Genomic DNA, 16,564 nt, shown 5'->3' with positions numbered 1-16,564 from the left:
CACTACTGGGGTGTCCTGAAGAAGGATCGTCTCTCGACGATTGTCGGCTTGACCGAGAAGTTCCGGCGAGCGTTCCTCAAGGCGTACGAAAACAACGAGATTCCACCTATCGACTATGACAATATTCTAGCGTACGATTGGAAGTTTTTGATCAAGTGGACGACCCAGCTTGACACGGCGGAGCGACGGACGCTGCCGTCCACGCGGGAGGCCTTGGACAAGGAGTTCACCGTGACCAAATTCAAGCACGGCAACCGGGAATGGAGAGAGGCCTTCTATCACCCGCAGCGCTCCATCTTCAACAAGTTTCAGGATGCGACATCCGAACCGCTCGCCTTCTCAGCGGACAACGCTCCTGCCCCGAAACTGAGTACCGACATGGTCGTCGCAATGTCCTGGACGCGGTCCCTGTGCGTGACACCAGTCGAAGCGTACTCGGCGGATGCTGTTCTCTACAGGCGCAACACCCTGTTCCCTGGCCGCAGCAAAACGGAGATCACCGAGTTGATGATTAAGGGCGTCGACCAGCTCCAGCGGGAGGGCGTGATCTCCAAGTCGTCGTCGAAATGGTCCAACGGCCGGCGGTGGCGCTTCAACACGAGGGTGCTCGACGCTCTCGAAAAGGCCGCGCAGCAAGAGAAGTTCGCCAAGGCGGTCCAGTTCAAGAAGGAGCTCGACCAGGCCTTCCGGGCGGGCGAGAAGAAGAAGCGCGTCACGTACCTGACCAACGACGGCATGATCATGGCGCTGCTGAACCTGCAGGCCAGCGGCCGCGTCCGCGTCGAGACCACGGGCCAGCCCCACGTGCCCATGGGCCACGAGCCGGGCAACTACGAAACACGCAAATACACCAAGAAATACCTGCACTTCCGCCTCGACGTCGTACCCACCGACACCTACCTGTTCGACGAGGTCGACAAGGACGAGAACCCGAACGAAGACGCCTCGCTCGCGGACCTGCGCGCGCGCATCCGGTCCGCCGCGCCGCCCACCAGGGGCCCCGGCGGCGCGGTGCCCGTCTGGTGCGACGTCTTCGGCCGGGTCGACCGCGAGCGCTGGCTGCGGTACCTTAGCGCGGTGCTGATAACGCTGGCGTCGCGCGGCTCGATGCGCGCCCCGGAGCTGGTCAAGACGCTCAAGCCCGTCCTCATGGAGTTCGAGGCCGAGCTGATCTTGCAGTGGGCCGCCGGGCTGGGCCTGCTCGAGACGCAGCTGGAGGGCTGCGCGCCAGCGGTCATGGAGTGGTGGTGGATGGCCGTCGAGCTGCAGAGGGAGGGGTTGGCTGCGACGTCGGCGGAGGAGCCGGTGCCGGGTCCCGTGACGGCGGGTGGGGCCAGGCAGAGGAAGGCGCTGCCTTCGGGGCGGCCGGCGAGGGTTGTAGAGGAGGAAGGTGGTCTTGGTGCTGATGTGGTGTAGTGAAAGGGGAGAGGCTTGTGATGTTCACGTGGGAAACTGGCTGTTTTTGGGGGGGAGCTTTGCTTCTGTTTTGTGTTTATGCCTGGTGCATGGTTATCTGGTTATGGGCAAAAAGCGACGGGGAGATAGAGGTTGGACTCAGCGATACCCCTGCGCACCTGCATTTCGCATAGTTGGGAGTTAGTGAGCGGTTTGGACGACCAAAAAAAAGGCTCTTTCACTGTTTTTCTCGTTCATCAGTGCCAGATTATGTGGTGATAGACCTCGCCGCGAGACCTCCACCTTGGGCCATTGTGCGCTGACGAAATATTACCGCGCTGACTATGATTGCAGGCATGTTCGAATGATCCGTGACAGGAGAGCATGCTGGGGATGTCGGTGGGATTACAACTGTCTATACAACGCCCCAACTCCGTGTCAAACCCAAAAGCATGCATGCATGGCCGAGAGCGCAAGAAATCAGGCGGCACTGCGTGGAAAGGAGATGGACAACTGCCCTAATGCGCAATCAGGCGAGCATGACCTTGGCTACCACGGCGGCTAGCAAAATAGCCACGGCGACGATCAGCAGATCCAGCCACGCTGGCACATCGTCGGCGACCCTCCGGTCGATCTGCCGCAGCGCCGGGCCGGCCGCCACTGGCGGTGGACTTGGGGCCGGTTGCACTGTGCCTGTCCTCGGCGCCGCTACGCTCCCACCTGCCGTCTGTGACCCTGTCGCAACCGCCGCCGCCCCGCTGGTGCTCATAGGCGTCGTCTGCACAAACCCCTCCGCCAACCTGGCACTCTCCTCATCCTCCCCTTCCCTCTCCTTTCCCTTTCCCTCTTCCCCGGGTTTCCGCCCTTCCATCTCGTCCCTCCACCCCATCTTCAGTTCCGCGGGCACCACCACCTCCTCCTCCACCCCCGCGCCGCCCTCCCCCGCCCGCTCCCTCACCCGCTCCTCACACTCTGCCAAGATCTCCCCGTTCGTCTTGTTCCCGCCACACACCCCACACCGCCAGCCGACGCTCTCGGCGGCCAGCCGCCGCCGCACGTCCTCGCCGGCCTCGAGCCCGCCGAGCTGGCCCTTGACGTCGGTCTCCATGAAGGTGCGCAGCGCGACCAGCGCGGTGCGGATGCCCCAGGCGGGCTGCCAGGTCTCCTCGTGGTGGCCCGAGATGCTCAGGCAGATCTCGCGGTTCGTCTCGAAGCGGCCCGACGGCGTCAGGAAGCGGAACGACGGCGGCCGCAGCGGGTACGACGGCGGCAGCACGATGCGCCCGTGGTAGGCCCCGCGCTCGAACGCCGAGTTGGGCGGCCCCCGCAGCGTGAAGTGCCACTCGAACAGGTCCGTCTCGAGCGGCGCCGCGTGGTAGTCGGCCGACGGTGACGTCGTGAGCTCGTGCGCTTCGCGGACTGGAAAGGGGGAGAAGGGGGGTTGGTTAGTTAGTGAGTTGGTTGGTGGGGAGAGGGGAACTGCTGCTTTGGAGAGAGAGAGAGAGAGAGAGAGAGAGAGAGAGAGAAGCGAGGGATTGCGTACGGATGCGGCGGATGGTGGGTGATTTGGAGTTGAACTTGGGTGTTGGCGTTGTGGCAGCCATTGCGCCCGACTTGCGGAAGGGGGATACGTTGCTGTTGGAGGAGTGCGGTTTTTACTGCAAATCGTATTACAAAAATCTCCGCCTTGGTGAAGGTTCGCAAGAAGCAGCCAGCCAGAGTTGAAGTTTGGTATGATCAGGGTAGGAAATGTTAGGTGGCGGGATGCCGGTGCTGGTGGGAGCTTGATGACGGTGACGGCACGGTGTTGCATTCAGACAAAGCGGCCAAGTTGCAACAACCAGGATGCGGCACCTGAGCAGCGGCCCGGGGCACCTAATTATTCATCGCTTCGACATGTCACACTCCACGTGCAGCTTATCAAAGAAAAAAAAAAAGATGTGTTTGGGAATCCTGTGAAGTTGCAAGTTGCATTACAACGACCACCTGCTTCAAGACATGTCGTGACCTTGTTGCAGGTGAGGTGTGTCTGGCGTAAAGATCCCGAACGTTGACTTTGCAACGGCGAGCCATGCTGTGATGGCTGATAAGCCCAGATACGGCCCCGGTCACTGTTGCTTTATGCATTTAGCTTACTATCACAGTACCTATAACGTTAGGGCCTTTTTGTGGGGCTGCAGTGCTTCTCCTTATCACGAGGCCGTAACATCGGTGAATCTGGACCAAGAATTACGATGGCCGTGGTTTTTCTACAATAACATAAAAAAAGAAGGAAAAAAAAGGAAAGAAAAAAGGAAACAGAATGTAAGAAATAAGAAATCAAGAAAAAAAGAGATAAAAAGGAGAAGAAGAAAAAGAAGGAGAGAGCGAAGGGGTGAGAGAGCGAAGCAGACGGGAAAGGACAGGCAAGAAAGACAAAGAGGAGCACTGGTTTCTCGGATGCTATTGGTCCTGCCTATCTTACTGCACCAATCCCTCTCAAGTCACATCATAGGCCGGATTTGTTCTCTCTCGCCTGTACCGTGGGCTGGAGACGAAGAGGCTTGTGAGCCGGAAACATGTGATACCTTGTGCGTTAAAGATTTATCACAGAGTATCTAGAAGGGAAGCGCTACTGTTTCTTGGTTCGTCGTCACATCGGCAACTATAGAATGTAGAGCTCTTCTCAATTATTGGTCTTGATCTCCCCCAACGAGCTCCATCCCCTCGAAGAGGTCGATCCAATCGGCCAGTCTTTCTCTGATGAATGCGTCCAAGTCCCAAGGCTCTGAAGACACGGCCTCCATGTCTCCGTTCCAGACGTACATATCCGCGTCGACCGTCTCCCCACTTGGCTCGCCGTTGCTATCGAGGATCGTGACAGTAACGAGAGTTGGCATGTATGCCTCGCCTTCGAAATCGTCCAGCTTCCGGCGTTGGGACGCCGTTTGCGGGGTAAGGAGATAGCCGTCGATCGACGAAGATATGTTGTCTTGCTTGACGGCGGCGGGGTAGTCGCGATTGTGAAGCGAAAATCGTGAGTAGCCGCTAACTCTCGCTTGGCGAACGAGAGCAGATACAGAATCAACGTTGGAAGCGTCGCCTGTCAAGACCCACGAGAGAAGAGGCAGCGCACACATGGTGCCATAGATGAAGATTGGCCTTGGTTGTGTCGACATCTTATGATATGCTGTGGATGCGTGGAGGGGGTTGGGGAGCTACTCGAAGAGCAGGCAGCTAGCCGACTACCAAATAATCTAGTAGGCAACTTTCATGTAGGAGAACTGTGATGTGTTTTGCTCCATTTATCGTCGTGCCGGAAAAAGGCCGGCTGACGCACCGCTTTTGATAAATGACAATGACAACGAATTTCGCTGCTCAGGAGTTGGAGTTCTGGCACATCCATCGACACGCAACTCTGCATTGATAACAGTCACTTGACCTACCCTCCGGCACTGGTAGCATTCATATCCATCTAGAAAAGGCCGCTTACGGATGGCCAGAATGATAAAGGAGCGAGAACCCAAAAGGAACTTGTTTCCCTGTGCATGTGGTTCTATTAATGACTGCCGATCGTTCTTCGCCCGCCGTCTTCCTGAACCCGGTCGAGTTTGGTGGGATGCTTTGCTCCTAGCTGGTGGCTTGTTAGAATCTAGTCAAGCTTGCTATGCTCCTGTCATGCGGCCGAGAATGAATGGGGTGGTTTCTCTCTCTGAAGTTCTTGCCGTAAAGATAACCAGCGCGCCTTCCCGCAGGCGTAACCAATCCCAAGCCGCAAGCCATCTCGTCCCTTCCTCAGATTTGATTATTCGTCGCTTCAAATTTCGCCTGCCTGCTTTTTCTCCTCACTTCCACAAAACTTCCATTTGCATTCGGAGGGCTACAAAACCGGACCGAGGTTGTCCCAGTCTGGGCCTGCGAAGTTCGGCTGCTGACTCTGGCACCTCCGTCACCAGCGAACAAACGACGGGATCCGCGGTATTTTTGCAGTTCTTTCCTCGACCCAGCCGCAGGCAACCGTCAACATGAAGGTCACATGCAGAGATTGCAAACTCGAGGTGGTCAACCAAGCTGCCTTGGCAACGCACTGGCGAGAACAACGGGATCAGGGCAACCGGCACTATCACTGTTTGGAGTGTATGCTGTTGTTCCACACCCCGCAAGCTGAGGCTCGCCATCATATAGAGGCAAGTTGCTCGACCACGATCCGCTCGTAAGCTCTGATTTCGACCGACCGGGGCTAACGGTTCTCCCGTTTAGTTCCACCAAGCGAAACAGGACCTTGATTGCCCTGGCTGCGGCGAGCGGTTTGCCGCGGCGGGTGGTCTGATCGACCATATTGAAAAGGACCGCTGCCACAAGATTAAGAGCGGCGAGTACGCCGCTCGCCGCGAAGAGAAGCTTGCCTTTGCGAGAGAGCTGCAGCGACGTCATCACGGCGAGACCGTCGATTTGCCTGATGACGACCTGTCAGTTGCCAGCCTGAGCCTGGCCGAAACGACGGTCAGCCGACAGGGGCCTTACAACTTCACCCCGTACCTTTCGAACGCTCGCGGCGTTCCAGTTAGCACCTCCAGCCTCTCAGCTCTTCGTCCGAAGGCAACGAACACGGTTCGGCCTAACCCGGTCACATTTGCGATGAAAAAGCCCGACTCTCCGCCCGACCCGCCAGCAGCGATGCGTTCGGCACCGAAGCAACTTGAAGGAGCCCAGAGGCAGGGCCAGAACAAGCTAAAGGCCTGGCCGCAGCACGATCCGCGGAACCCAGGATGGAATCCCAGGGACTACTTCGTGACGTACATAAACAAGTACAAGTGCCCACATGACAACTGCGGGTGAGAATCCCTTCGGTCTTGATGCTGTACCGCAAAGTATTGACAGAGCGCACAGAAGGTCGTTTGCAAGCCCTCAAGGCCTGCGCGCTCATCTTATGTCCGAGATCCACACCAGCGCGACCAAGGTGCAGTGCCCTCGCTGCTGCCGTTGGTTCGGCAGTGCGGCAGCCATCACTCAGCATGCCGAATCGCAGGGCGTGCGGTGCGACATTCGCGAGACCAACGGCTACAGGCAGTTCCTCGACCAGCTGACGGCGGGCATTGTAGACACCACGGAGAAAAACGAAGATGGAACCGAGAAGTATACTGTGCCCGAGGAGGCCCGGGAGCTGTTTGGAACCTCGCAACTCAAGAAGGAGAATCGGATCTGGAAGGGCGAAGAAACACTGCCGAAGGGCTGGTGGTAGAAGCGAGCGGGTGCCTCCGAGTCTGAGCCAGCATTAATAAGCGGAGCATTTGAAAGAATGGCCGGATAGATGGCACAGATTGATTTGCTCAGAATGTCAGTCGACTGTGCTTTGTTTTGGTTGGTGTTGATGGCTTACTCAAACTCGAGTCCGACTCTCGAGGTTGTTTGCTCGGAGAATGACACGCAACTGGAGCGCCAGGGGGGGCACAAATGACAGGGGTCCGCCGTGTTCCGGGCGTGCCACGCATGCACTTAGCATCCTTCTTCCGTGGACCAACATGATTGGACCAGCATCAAGGCTGAGGGCAGGCGAGGCGCAGCATCCCTGCATCTTCCTTTCGGGTTCCCAACTTGTCGGGATTTATGTTCGACCTCGTCCGTTTCCCGCGCTTTCAGGACAACCATGGATTGTCGACTCCTGGCCGTGGCCATGAGCTTACAACGTTAGTTGTGGCTGCAAATACGAACAACCCGAATAATCCGTGCTACACTACAAATTGACCGATGCCTGCCGACTGATGGACACGACGCTGCGGCTGCTTTCCGCTTCCGATCCCGATCCTGATCCCGATCCCGATCCATCCGCCCCCTCCGCTCCAGACATGGCCTCCTCGGCTCGCCGCTGGGCGCGCAAGCTCGAGCGCTCGTGCTGTAGTAGTATCAAGTACTTCCCTCTCCTCTTCGTCTACGGCCTGACTACCTGGGCCGTCTTCGTGCTGGTTACGCTCAGCTTCAATGCGCCTAGGGTGTCCTGGCTTGGTGAGTCTTGTCGACTGTCTCTGTCTCCCCCTCTCTCGAAGACCTACCAGAGTTCGTGCTGGTTGTGTCCTCTGCCTTTCGCACCGCTAACCAGGCCCCGTTGCCCTGCCTCTAGGCAAGCCGACGGCCGTCGCTGGCACCGCTCTCTACCTCATGCTAAACTGGTGCTACACCGCCGCCGTCTTCACCCCGCCCGGCAGCACCACCAACGACAATGGCTACAGCACCCTTCCCACCCACGCCTTGCCGGTCGCTACGTCCTTCACCGTCAAGTCCAACGGCGAGCTGCGATTCTGCAAGAAATGCCAGGCTCGCAAGCCCGACCGCGCCCACCACTGCTCCACCTGCCGCCGCTGCGTGCTCAAAATGGACCACCACTGTCCCTGGCTAGCCACCTGCGTCGGCCTGCGCAACCACAAGGCCTTCCTGCTGTTCCTCATCTACACCTCCCTCTTCAGCCTGTTCTGCTTCGCCGCCTCCGGCGCCTGGGTCTGGGAGGAGGTCTTCGTCGCCAACACGACCTACGTTGACAGCCTCATGCCTGTTAACTACATCATGTTGTGCGTCATCGCCGGCATCATCTCCCTGGTCATTGGTGCTTTCTGCGGCTGGCACATTTACCTGGCCACCAAGGGGCAGACAACCATCGAGTGCCTCGAGAAGACCCGCTACCTCTCCCCGCTGCGCCGCAGCATGCACCAGGCCTACATCAACCAACACACCCCCGGCCAAGGCGTGCCCTTGCCCTCGTACGGCCAGCAGCTCCTCGACCTGCACCAGAACGCCCTCCCCGGCATAACGCGCCCGGAAGAAGGCGAGGACGTCCGCCGCGATCCGTCCCCCGTCGCGCGGCACCACCACCACGATCTCGAGTCCGGGCCGCCGACCTCCCCGCTGTCCAACGGCCCGCAGCTCCAGGCCGGTTCCCGCCGCTTCACCTACGATGAGATGGAGCGCTTCCGCGCCCGTAAGCGCTACGAGGAGTATCTCGACGAGCAGGACTCGACCAAGCTGCCCAACGCGTTCGACCTGGGCCCGAAGCGCAACCTGTTGCACCTCTTCGGGCACAACCCGTGGCTGTGGGGCCTGCCGATCAGCAACACTACCGGCGACGGCTGGAGCTGGGAACCGAATCCCAAGTGGCTGGCCGCCCGGGAGCGGCTGGCGCGCGAGCGGCTGGAGCAGGCCGCGAGGGAGCGCGCGGCCGGATGGGGCCCGGGTGCGGACGACACGGATGGCGACGAGCAGCCGTCGTCGTTCAGCACTGCGATGGCAGCACCGGCGGCGGCCGGCGCGGGGAGGCATTACCTGCGTCCTCGCCCACGGTCACCACCACAAGCGTCTCAGCTTAACGGCAAAACCACCATGGCCACCCCCAGCCTATCACCCCTGCCCTCACCCGGTGTCGGCGGCCGCAAGACACCCAGCAAAGCCGACCGCGTCCTGGGCCGCGACCCGAACCTGTACGCGGACGAGCCCTCGCCCGCCCCACGGGCCGGCGGCGAGACGGTTGCGTTGAGCCGGCTCAGCCAGACCGGGAGGACGATTGAGGACGAGCTGGCCGAATTCGATCGGGAGGAGGAGGAGCAGCAGCAACAGCAGCAGCAACAACAGCAGCAACAACAGCAGCAGCAGCAACAACAGCAGCAGCAGCAGCAGCCGCAACAACAGCAGCAGCCGCAGCAACAGCAACAGCAGCAGCAGCAGCAGCAGCAGCAGCACCACCACCACCACCACCACCACCACCACCACCACCACCACCAGCAGCAGCAGCAGCAGCAGCAGCAGCAGCAGCAGCAGCAGCAGCATCGGGGGGTAGAGGAGACGGAGAAGGACAAGGAGAAGGAGAAGGACAAGGACAAGACGAAGGAGAAGGAGAAGGAGAAGGAAAAGAAGGAGGCGGATAGCGATACCGACTCCGACGACGGCGGGCTGGTGAGCCAGGCCGCCGCGGAGAGACAGCAGCTGCTCCCGCAGCTGAACGAGCGGAAGCCGGACGAGGCCGAGCGGAGAGCCCTGAACGTCGTTACGAACGGTCGCTGGCGCCCAAGGAACCCCGCCTCGGCGGGTACCCTGCTACGGGGGCCTAGGTCACCGGGCTTGTTGGGCGGAGCTGCCGCCGGTATTGGTGGTGGTGGTTTTGGAGGGAATAGCGGTGGGAGGAGGTCGGCTTGGGGGTCATCTGAAAGCGACGATGATGGCGTTGATTGATTAGGCATGGTTTTGGAGTATTGTAAGGTTTGTTTCTTCTTGCCTTGGGATGTAAGCGCTGTCCGAAGCGTTCTGTTTGGTACTAGATCTTGTTTGGTACTAGATCTGTTGTATCATTCCCGTGTGAACTGGATCGTGGGTGGTGGTTTTATTTTGAACAGCGCATTGGCGTGGCCCCTGAGCCCTGTCTTCTTGCTTTCTTCCTTGCTTAATCACTGGTGTAGCGGTTGCTAGGGCTAACTATCCCGTTTTGCTGTTTCTCTCGCATCAGAGGGGCACGGTGAAGGAACCCCAGATGGTTTCTCATAAGCATGGTCCTGGCTGGCGTCTTCCGTCTCTCTCGCTCGATGTCTATTTTAGAGTGATCGCCGCCGGTCTGTCATGCTCCCTGACGTGGTACATATCTATACCCCTTTGCATACTCCCCATACCTACACTGCTCGGGCAGAATGATCACGGGAGACAAACGCTCGATGTAAATACTGTTTAGGCCGCTCCCTGTAACAGTCCGGTATGTCAGACAGACCGGAGGTGCTACAACTTGTTGAGTACGAGACACCGAGATACCGCCAACGCTCCCCTCCCGTCAAGTTGGGGCCCCGGCAATGCTAGAAACCTGCCATCACAGTAGCGATCTCAGAGTTCAGAAGACCATTCATCCCAGTTCCGCCAAGCACGCATGTAGATACGCACATACCTTTGCATTCACACACACATCTCGACTGGGAGAGAGAAGGAAGAAAAGAAGTGAGAACATTGGGCACCTCCCACTCAGTTCGCAGCGTGAGCCGCAGGCAGGCAACAATATTTACACCCATGGACCACACCACACAGCTCCCTCCGCTGGACCATGCAGATCCACATTGCGCCTAGTAATAATGCGTACAGAAAACCGATCAACTCCAATCCCATTTCAGAGAGAAAAAGAAACACGGCGGACCCAGTGCTCTCAAGATTGCCTCCAAACCCCACATACATGAACCGATTCCCTCGCCTACCAAAAACAACAGGTGCAAAGCCATATGACCACAGAGTTTTGAGCTAAACCCTACAAGTTGCAAACACGATGTGATATGACTGACAAGCTGAAAGCAACAACCCGAAAACCCTCCATTGCTCGTATGTGGCCATGTCATGCATGGTAAAACGCCAGTGTCCCGCCCGTCCCAGTGCAAATGTCCCGTCAAACAAGATGCCGAATAACAACAGCGCGAAAACCCCCGTGAAATAGAGCCGACCCAAAGAGAACCAGTCATGTTGGTAAAAAGGTTGAGATGCTGACTAGCAGCAGAGAAGAGGGGAAAAAGAAAAAGACAACGCAAAAGATATCGGGCGCTGACTAACACAGCCCTGCCAGCCAGCCTGCCCAAATGCATGCATGGCCCATCAACACGCCAAACCCAGAAACCGACCAATGCACATATGACCAGACCCTCCCTTGATAACACACTCCAGTCCCCGACCAATGCTTGTATATGCTGCCCTGTCCGTCCCTGTCCCTCCTTTGTTCCATGTAAGAAACTCCCACTGTCCCGAGTGTCGCCTTTCCCGGCTGTTCAATCCCAGGCAAACCGCCGTCAACTTGGAAACACAATGTCGACGTTACCCCTGGTTCAGAGAGGGGAGAATAAGAGAGGAAATGAATGTATGAAAGAGAACCATCAAAATCAACAATCCCGGATATTTTTTCGTGCTTCCGCCCGTCTATAGCCCTTCGCGCCGTGTCGTCAATGGAAAATTCGCAATGCGGGTGTCATGATCGTATCAGAGTCCGTTTGGGTCCGCCACCAGGACATGTCGACAGCGCATGAGGAGATCTCGAACCTCCCCCACGCGAAAGCCAGCTGTCCCACTTTAGAGAACGCCTCCCGATGATGAGAAAAAAAGGAGAAAAAAAAAAAAAAGATGACCGTTGCCATGCATTGTCTCCTCCGTATGAACAGCTGAACTTCGAACCGGCAGCTCGGGGTGCCACGATGAGTGATGAGTTCGGGACCAGGGAGAGGAGATGAGTAGTCGAGCGCCGTTCCGTGATGTCGAGATGATGGAAAGCTGCAAGGAAACCGTGGAATATGGTGTTGTTACATGATCGCAGAATCCTCCGCTTGCCGCAGAGTGACGGCTGCAAATGAACATGGCGAACGAGGCGACCGAGAAGCAAGACAGCTATGTCCGACCGCTTTCCATGCTGGACTTGGGGCTGGTGTTCGTCTGGCTAAAGACATTCCTTCCGATGTTCTTGAGTTTGTTGCCGTTTTTCGGAGCATCCTCTTGGTAGGCGACCATGATGTCGGTTACCGGCCCTCTTCGGATCTTGCAAAAGAGGGTCGAAAACAGGAAGCGTTCGCCGTTGTGGTTGAGCAACGGGATCGTGCGGTAGCCCTGCTTCAAGTTGCTGAGCTTGGCAGTGAACGTGGCGAGAGGCGACGATTTGTCGCTGAGCTTGACGCTCCATCGCACAAAGATGAGATCGGGATACTTTGTGGTGACGTCGAACGAGAAGGTCTGGTTGAACTCGGGGTTGAAACCATTGTCGCGGACGACCTTGGTGCGCTGCTTGAGCTGCATCTGTTGCGCCGCAGCGTACGCAGCCGCATCCGCTTTGTTCCGCTTGTCGTCTGCCATCAGCACCTCGACCTCGACGTAAGGATCCATGGTGCGCTTCTCGCCCAGGTTCCAAGGCCGCATTAGCTGCTGCGCAGAGATGACGACGATCTCGAACGCAACCTTCTTCCGCGGCCGCTTGCCAATACACTCGTCGGGCGATAAATTAGGCATGACCTGGATCTGCCGCCCCTCGAGCGGTTTGAGCACGTAACCCGACTGAGCAGTGCCGCCGTCAAACATGGCTTGGTTCAGCTGCATGCCGGTGTCGAATGTCTGCCAGTTGAGGGCGGCCATTTGCACTCCGCGCTTCCAATAGATGAGGGGATCGAAATTGCTCGAGTTGATGCGCCCACCGTTGGGATAGACGCGCATCATGTACCGCATGTTGTGGCGGTACAGAGCGCTCTTGCCCGCCGGCGGCTGGCTCTTCTCGGCAAACGTCTTTTCTTTGAATGAGAAGATGTGGTTGAACTTCTTGGCGTCGGGGCTGTCGAATCCGTCAAAGTGAATACCCATGCAGTACACGCCCAGATCGCCCAAGGCAGGGTGGATCTTGCTGGTGGCCTTCTTCACCACGCTCGCTTCGCCTTCGCTGTCGCACTCACTAGGGCTGCTGCTGCTGACTGGCTCGTGCACCAAACCTTCGGTGATGGTGTTGATCTGTCGGTTAGACCGAGAGGTCAGTGCCGGGCTCAGAAGAGGGCTCGGCGGCGAGGGAACGGGCACGTGTTCCATTGCTAGCGCGCGTTGGTAAGGCGACGGCAGGCTGTTGCCGCGTCGCCGTCCGGTCCGCTCGACGGTCCTGATAGACTCGTCCGACTTCTTCACTTTGATGAGAATGCGGTCCATCAGGTCCGATGGAGAGGGCAGGCGGTCCGAGGAGGGGTCGAGGGGCGCGCGGACCAGCTTGTCGCCAAAGACGTCGATCATGATCTTCGCCATCGTGATCTGCACCGCCGGCGGGCAGCGCACCTCGAGTGAGATCCACAACGGGAAGTGCGACTTGACGAAGGCGTACTTGTTGATGGTTCTGATGACCTCGAGGAATGAGATGCGGGTCGTCAGCGAGTGGCCGTGCATCACAACCGGTTGACCGTCTTGGCCCTCCCAGCAGTCTATTTCGACACAGCGGCAGCCCCGCATGAGCGCCGATATATAGCCCTCATGAGTCGAGGCGCTGGCAACCTGCCGGCCGAGCAAGTAGGTGTTGTGCGAGCTCGAAATGTAGTACTCGTTCATCGGCCGGTCGAGAACGTAGTTCTGCGGCTCCTTAGGAATGACGTCGTTCCATGTAGACGTGAGAAAGCTGGAGAAGGCAGCCTCGGACATGGTCGAGCTCTCCTCGCCGGCAAGGGACTGCTTCTCGACGTCCCTCGGCCTGCCCTTGCGGGAGAAGCGCGCAAAGACGGTCTCCCAGTAGGCCAAGTCGTCGTCGACGTCTTCGGCCTGCACCTGGCGCAAGAATTGGAAAAACTCATCCTTGGTCATTCCACCTTCGGCATCGCTAGTGTGCGCTTGATACACGCGCCGGATGTCCTCGCGCGTCTTCATGAGCCGCACAAATTCAAGGAACTCGTCGAAATTGAGACGACCACTGCGGCTCTGGCTGGACGGCAGGTCGTCCGAGCTGGCTCGTCTGCCCTTGGCCAGGTCAAATGTCCTGCGCAGCTGCTCGGTGGAGACGTGGATGTGCAGGCTCCGACATACGCGCTCGACGCCGGCAAAGTCGATATGCTCGTCCTCGGGGGAACGCAACTTCCCCAGCTGCTTGTCCATCTCCATCCCCCAATACGCACGGACGGCTTTGTCATGGAACGACATCAGACTCGTCGCGAAGTCCTGTCGGTGCTTGGTGATGGTCTCGAGGGCCTGGACCCACTGCTGGAACGACTTGTCCGTGTCCGCGATGAGGTGCAACGTCTTGGTGCCCGGCTTGTTGGGAAGCGTATAGATCAGCGAAAAGAAACGCTTCTCCACGGCTTCGGGCAGCGCCGCGTCGAGCCGGTACTGCCGTATGTCTTCTGCTGTGCGTATCTCCTTGATGTCGTCGATGTACACCGATTTTGAGGACCGATTCCTGTCCCACCAGATCTTAGCCGAATCGGGATCGAGGTACACCATGATTCTCTTGGTGCTCTTTTTCTTGGTGACTTTGGTCAGGGTCATGCCCTGGCGAAGGGCGAGCGGGATCAACCCGAAGCCGTCGGAAGGAGTCGCGGAACCCTGCGGACCAGACTCGGCGAGGGATCCATCGCTGCCACACCGTTCCTCAGCCGGAGCACCGGTGTCGACCTCAGATTCGCTTTCGAAGGGGCTGACGTTCTCCAAGGGTACGCTCGGGTTGCTCATGCTTCCCCTGCGGCGCACCACGCCGGGGCCCACGCTCGCATCCCGGCTCCTCGAGTTGGTTGACGACGGCCGTCTGTTCATGAGCACGGCGGCTTTGCTGCGGACGGAATTCGACGCCCGGCGGACGAGGCTCATCTTCACAGCCTCGCCCGTGGACGTCGTTCCAGGGGATTTGACGGTGGCCTGGTACAGCGAGGATGTGCTGGTCTTGTGCGACAGCTGAGGCGCAACTGGGTCAACCAGTGGCTTGCCGCCGACAGGTTCTGGAAGTTGGAAGGTCGGAGCCCACGGGTCAATCTCGTCGAGAGCCTTCTCCGGGAGAGGCTCGAGCGGCTCGGGGGAGTTTTGTAATGAGCTTCCCGAGGTCAGCGCCGTCCCAACGGTCTCGACCGACTGGGCGGGTGAGCCATGCTGGGAGGCGGGCGAGATGGACGAGGTCCTCATAAGGGAGCTGGAAACAACGACAACGTTGGTGTCGGGACCCAGGTCAGTTTTGACTTGGCTGGGACGCGCTCGACGCGTCCGGAGGGAGTCGGAAGTCATGGTTGAGATGATCGAAGGTACCAGAACGGCTGGGACCGAGGGCGGCGCTCACAGCGCCAGAGAGGCTGAGAGAAGAGGGAGAGAGAGATCCAGAGTGGCAGAGGCAGGTGGGTGGACGTAGTCAACCAGGACTTGAATGTGGAGCGCCACGGCCGCTTTGGAAAGAGAGGTGCGGAGGGCTTATAAGGGACGAAGTGCCTTCCACCGCATTTTTTTTGGGGGGGGGGATGCTGTCTGACGTTCCGGCGCCTGCTTCTCGGACAAACAGAGAGGTGGGGAAGGTATAGACGGGCTCCACGATGCCGGCAGACGCAGATCGCGTGGGGATAAGGTTTTGAGCGGCGCAGGGCGGCCTGCCGAACAATGCAGCAGAGGCGAGCCGGAGAATGACGACGACGGCAAGCCGATGCGAGATCAGCAAGCTGCAAGGTGCGACTCGGACCTGTCGACCTGCCGACCTGTGGTCTTGCTGCAGGTGTATATGCGGGTACCGGTACAAAAGACAACCCAGGTACCGGCACGTACGACTTGCTTTGTCGATGCGTCGATATTTGGGACGCCGTGTGAGAGGCCGTGTTGCTCACAGCGGCAGAATGATGAAGTGGCCAGCCGTATGCAAGTGGCTCTATTTGGGCATCCCAGGATGCCGGTTCGGGGGGGTGAGGGTGGGAAGTAAGGCAGCTCGGGAGGCCCACAAAAACCAGGCGCAGGGGGGCCAGCCAGAAGGCGGGAAGGAGGTGATGTTGAAGTCGCAACGATGTGCTGCAGATGAGGATAATAAGGCAACCTTCCGTGTACCCTTCATGCAGGGCTTGGCGCTAAGAAGAGTTCGAAGTAAGCGTCGCGCTGGATGCAGGCTCGGGATGCGCCTGTCGCTAGCTGCAGCTTGGCAGCAGCACGGCCAGACAATGGGCGTGTAAAAGGTCGCGATGACCGGTCGGAGTACGCCGCGGGAAGGAATTGATGTAAACCGGGGTTGCTGGGGAGATCTGCGGCGTGTTCTGCGTCTCAAAGCAAGTCCAGCAGCGAAAATTCGGCCGAACTGTTGTCGTCTGTGGACAGGGAGGTATGAATAAGGTCAAGTCTTTGGCCTGGCTTGTGACAAGGGCCGCAGCTGCGTTGACGGCGGCGTGATGTCGATGGCTGCAAATGGCCAGATGCTCGCACCGTGTCTTGTCGTTGCGCGCGGGTAATGGACGTCAATGGCGGTTCGGCGTGCGCAATTGCCGTTCAGAAGAGCAAGTTCGATCCAGGGTATAACGGAATACGGCATGTGCGTGTGTGCGCGTGGCTGCGAAATCTATTTCAATGCTGGGTGCTGGCGGTGATGGATGGCGAAGACGGTCCTTTTTGTCTTGTCGTGTTCCACAAGGTAATGCCTGGAAATTATCATTGTGGGACGACCGTGAGGGCGGTGCGGGAGCATGGCCAAGGACAGGGGCGGTTTGGGCGGTTGGCTCACAAGCGATCATCGACG

The 16,564-nt window shown here is 58.5% G+C and overlaps 5 protein-coding genes across 5 annotated transcripts; 2 read left to right on the top strand and 3 right to left on the bottom strand.

Moving 5' to 3' along the window:
• Window positions 1-1,670: 1,670 nt before the first annotated feature.
• Window positions 1,671-3,438, bottom strand: THITE_2106942 (uncharacterized protein). Its single transcript, XM_003648880.1, has one exon. It carries the CDS (start codon window positions 3,206-3,208, stop codon window positions 1,925-1,927), a length of 1,284 nt encoding a protein of 427 aa, XP_003648928.1. The 5' UTR covers window positions 3,209-3,438; the 3' UTR covers window positions 1,671-1,924.
• Window positions 3,439-4,064: 626 nt separating this feature from the next.
• THITE_2041986 (uncharacterized protein) lies at window positions 4,065-4,553 on the bottom strand (the record flags this gene model as incomplete). Its single annotated transcript, XM_003648879.1, has 1 exon — window positions 4,065-4,553. The coding sequence occupies one exon, from the start codon at window positions 4,551-4,553 to the stop codon at window positions 4,065-4,067; it is 489 nt and encodes a 162-aa protein (XP_003648927.1).
• An 846-nt stretch (window positions 4,554-5,399) lies between these two features.
• Window positions 5,400-6,556, top strand: THITE_2020276 (uncharacterized protein; the record flags this gene model as incomplete). Its single annotated transcript, XM_003648878.1, is given in 4 exon segments — window positions 5,400-5,518; window positions 5,593-5,620; window positions 5,635-6,209; window positions 6,265-6,556. Coding segments are annotated over 4 exon segments (1,014 nt in total), but the record flags the coding sequence as incomplete, so codon positions are not given.
• Window positions 6,557-7,220: 664 nt separating this feature from the next.
• THITE_2037471 (uncharacterized protein) lies at window positions 7,221-9,588 on the top strand (the record flags this gene model as incomplete). Its single annotated transcript, XM_003648877.1, has 4 exons — window positions 7,221-7,377; window positions 7,493-8,627; window positions 8,679-9,192; window positions 9,364-9,588. 4 exons carry the CDS (start codon window positions 7,221-7,223, stop codon window positions 9,586-9,588), a joined length of 2,031 nt encoding a protein of 676 aa, XP_003648925.1.
• A 2,043-nt stretch (window positions 9,589-11,631) lies between these two features.
• Window positions 11,632-15,280, bottom strand: THITE_2106937 (uncharacterized protein). The gene has a single exon (XM_003648876.1). The coding sequence runs from the start codon at window positions 15,085-15,087 to the stop codon at window positions 11,755-11,757; it is 3,333 nt and encodes a 1,110-aa protein (XP_003648924.1). The 5' UTR covers window positions 15,088-15,280; the 3' UTR covers window positions 11,632-11,754.
• Between the last annotated feature and the right edge of the window lie 1,284 nt (window positions 15,281-16,564).

Source organism: Thermothielavioides terrestris, chromosome 1 (genome assembly GCF_000226115.1).
Source record: "Thermothielavioides terrestris NRRL 8126 chromosome 1, complete sequence".
NCBI lineage: Eukaryota > Fungi > Ascomycota > Sordariomycetes > Sordariales > Chaetomiaceae > Thermothielavioides > Thermothielavioides terrestris.
Note: the sequence above shows the minus strand (reverse complement) of the source record. Positions and strands in the feature narration are given on the sequence as shown.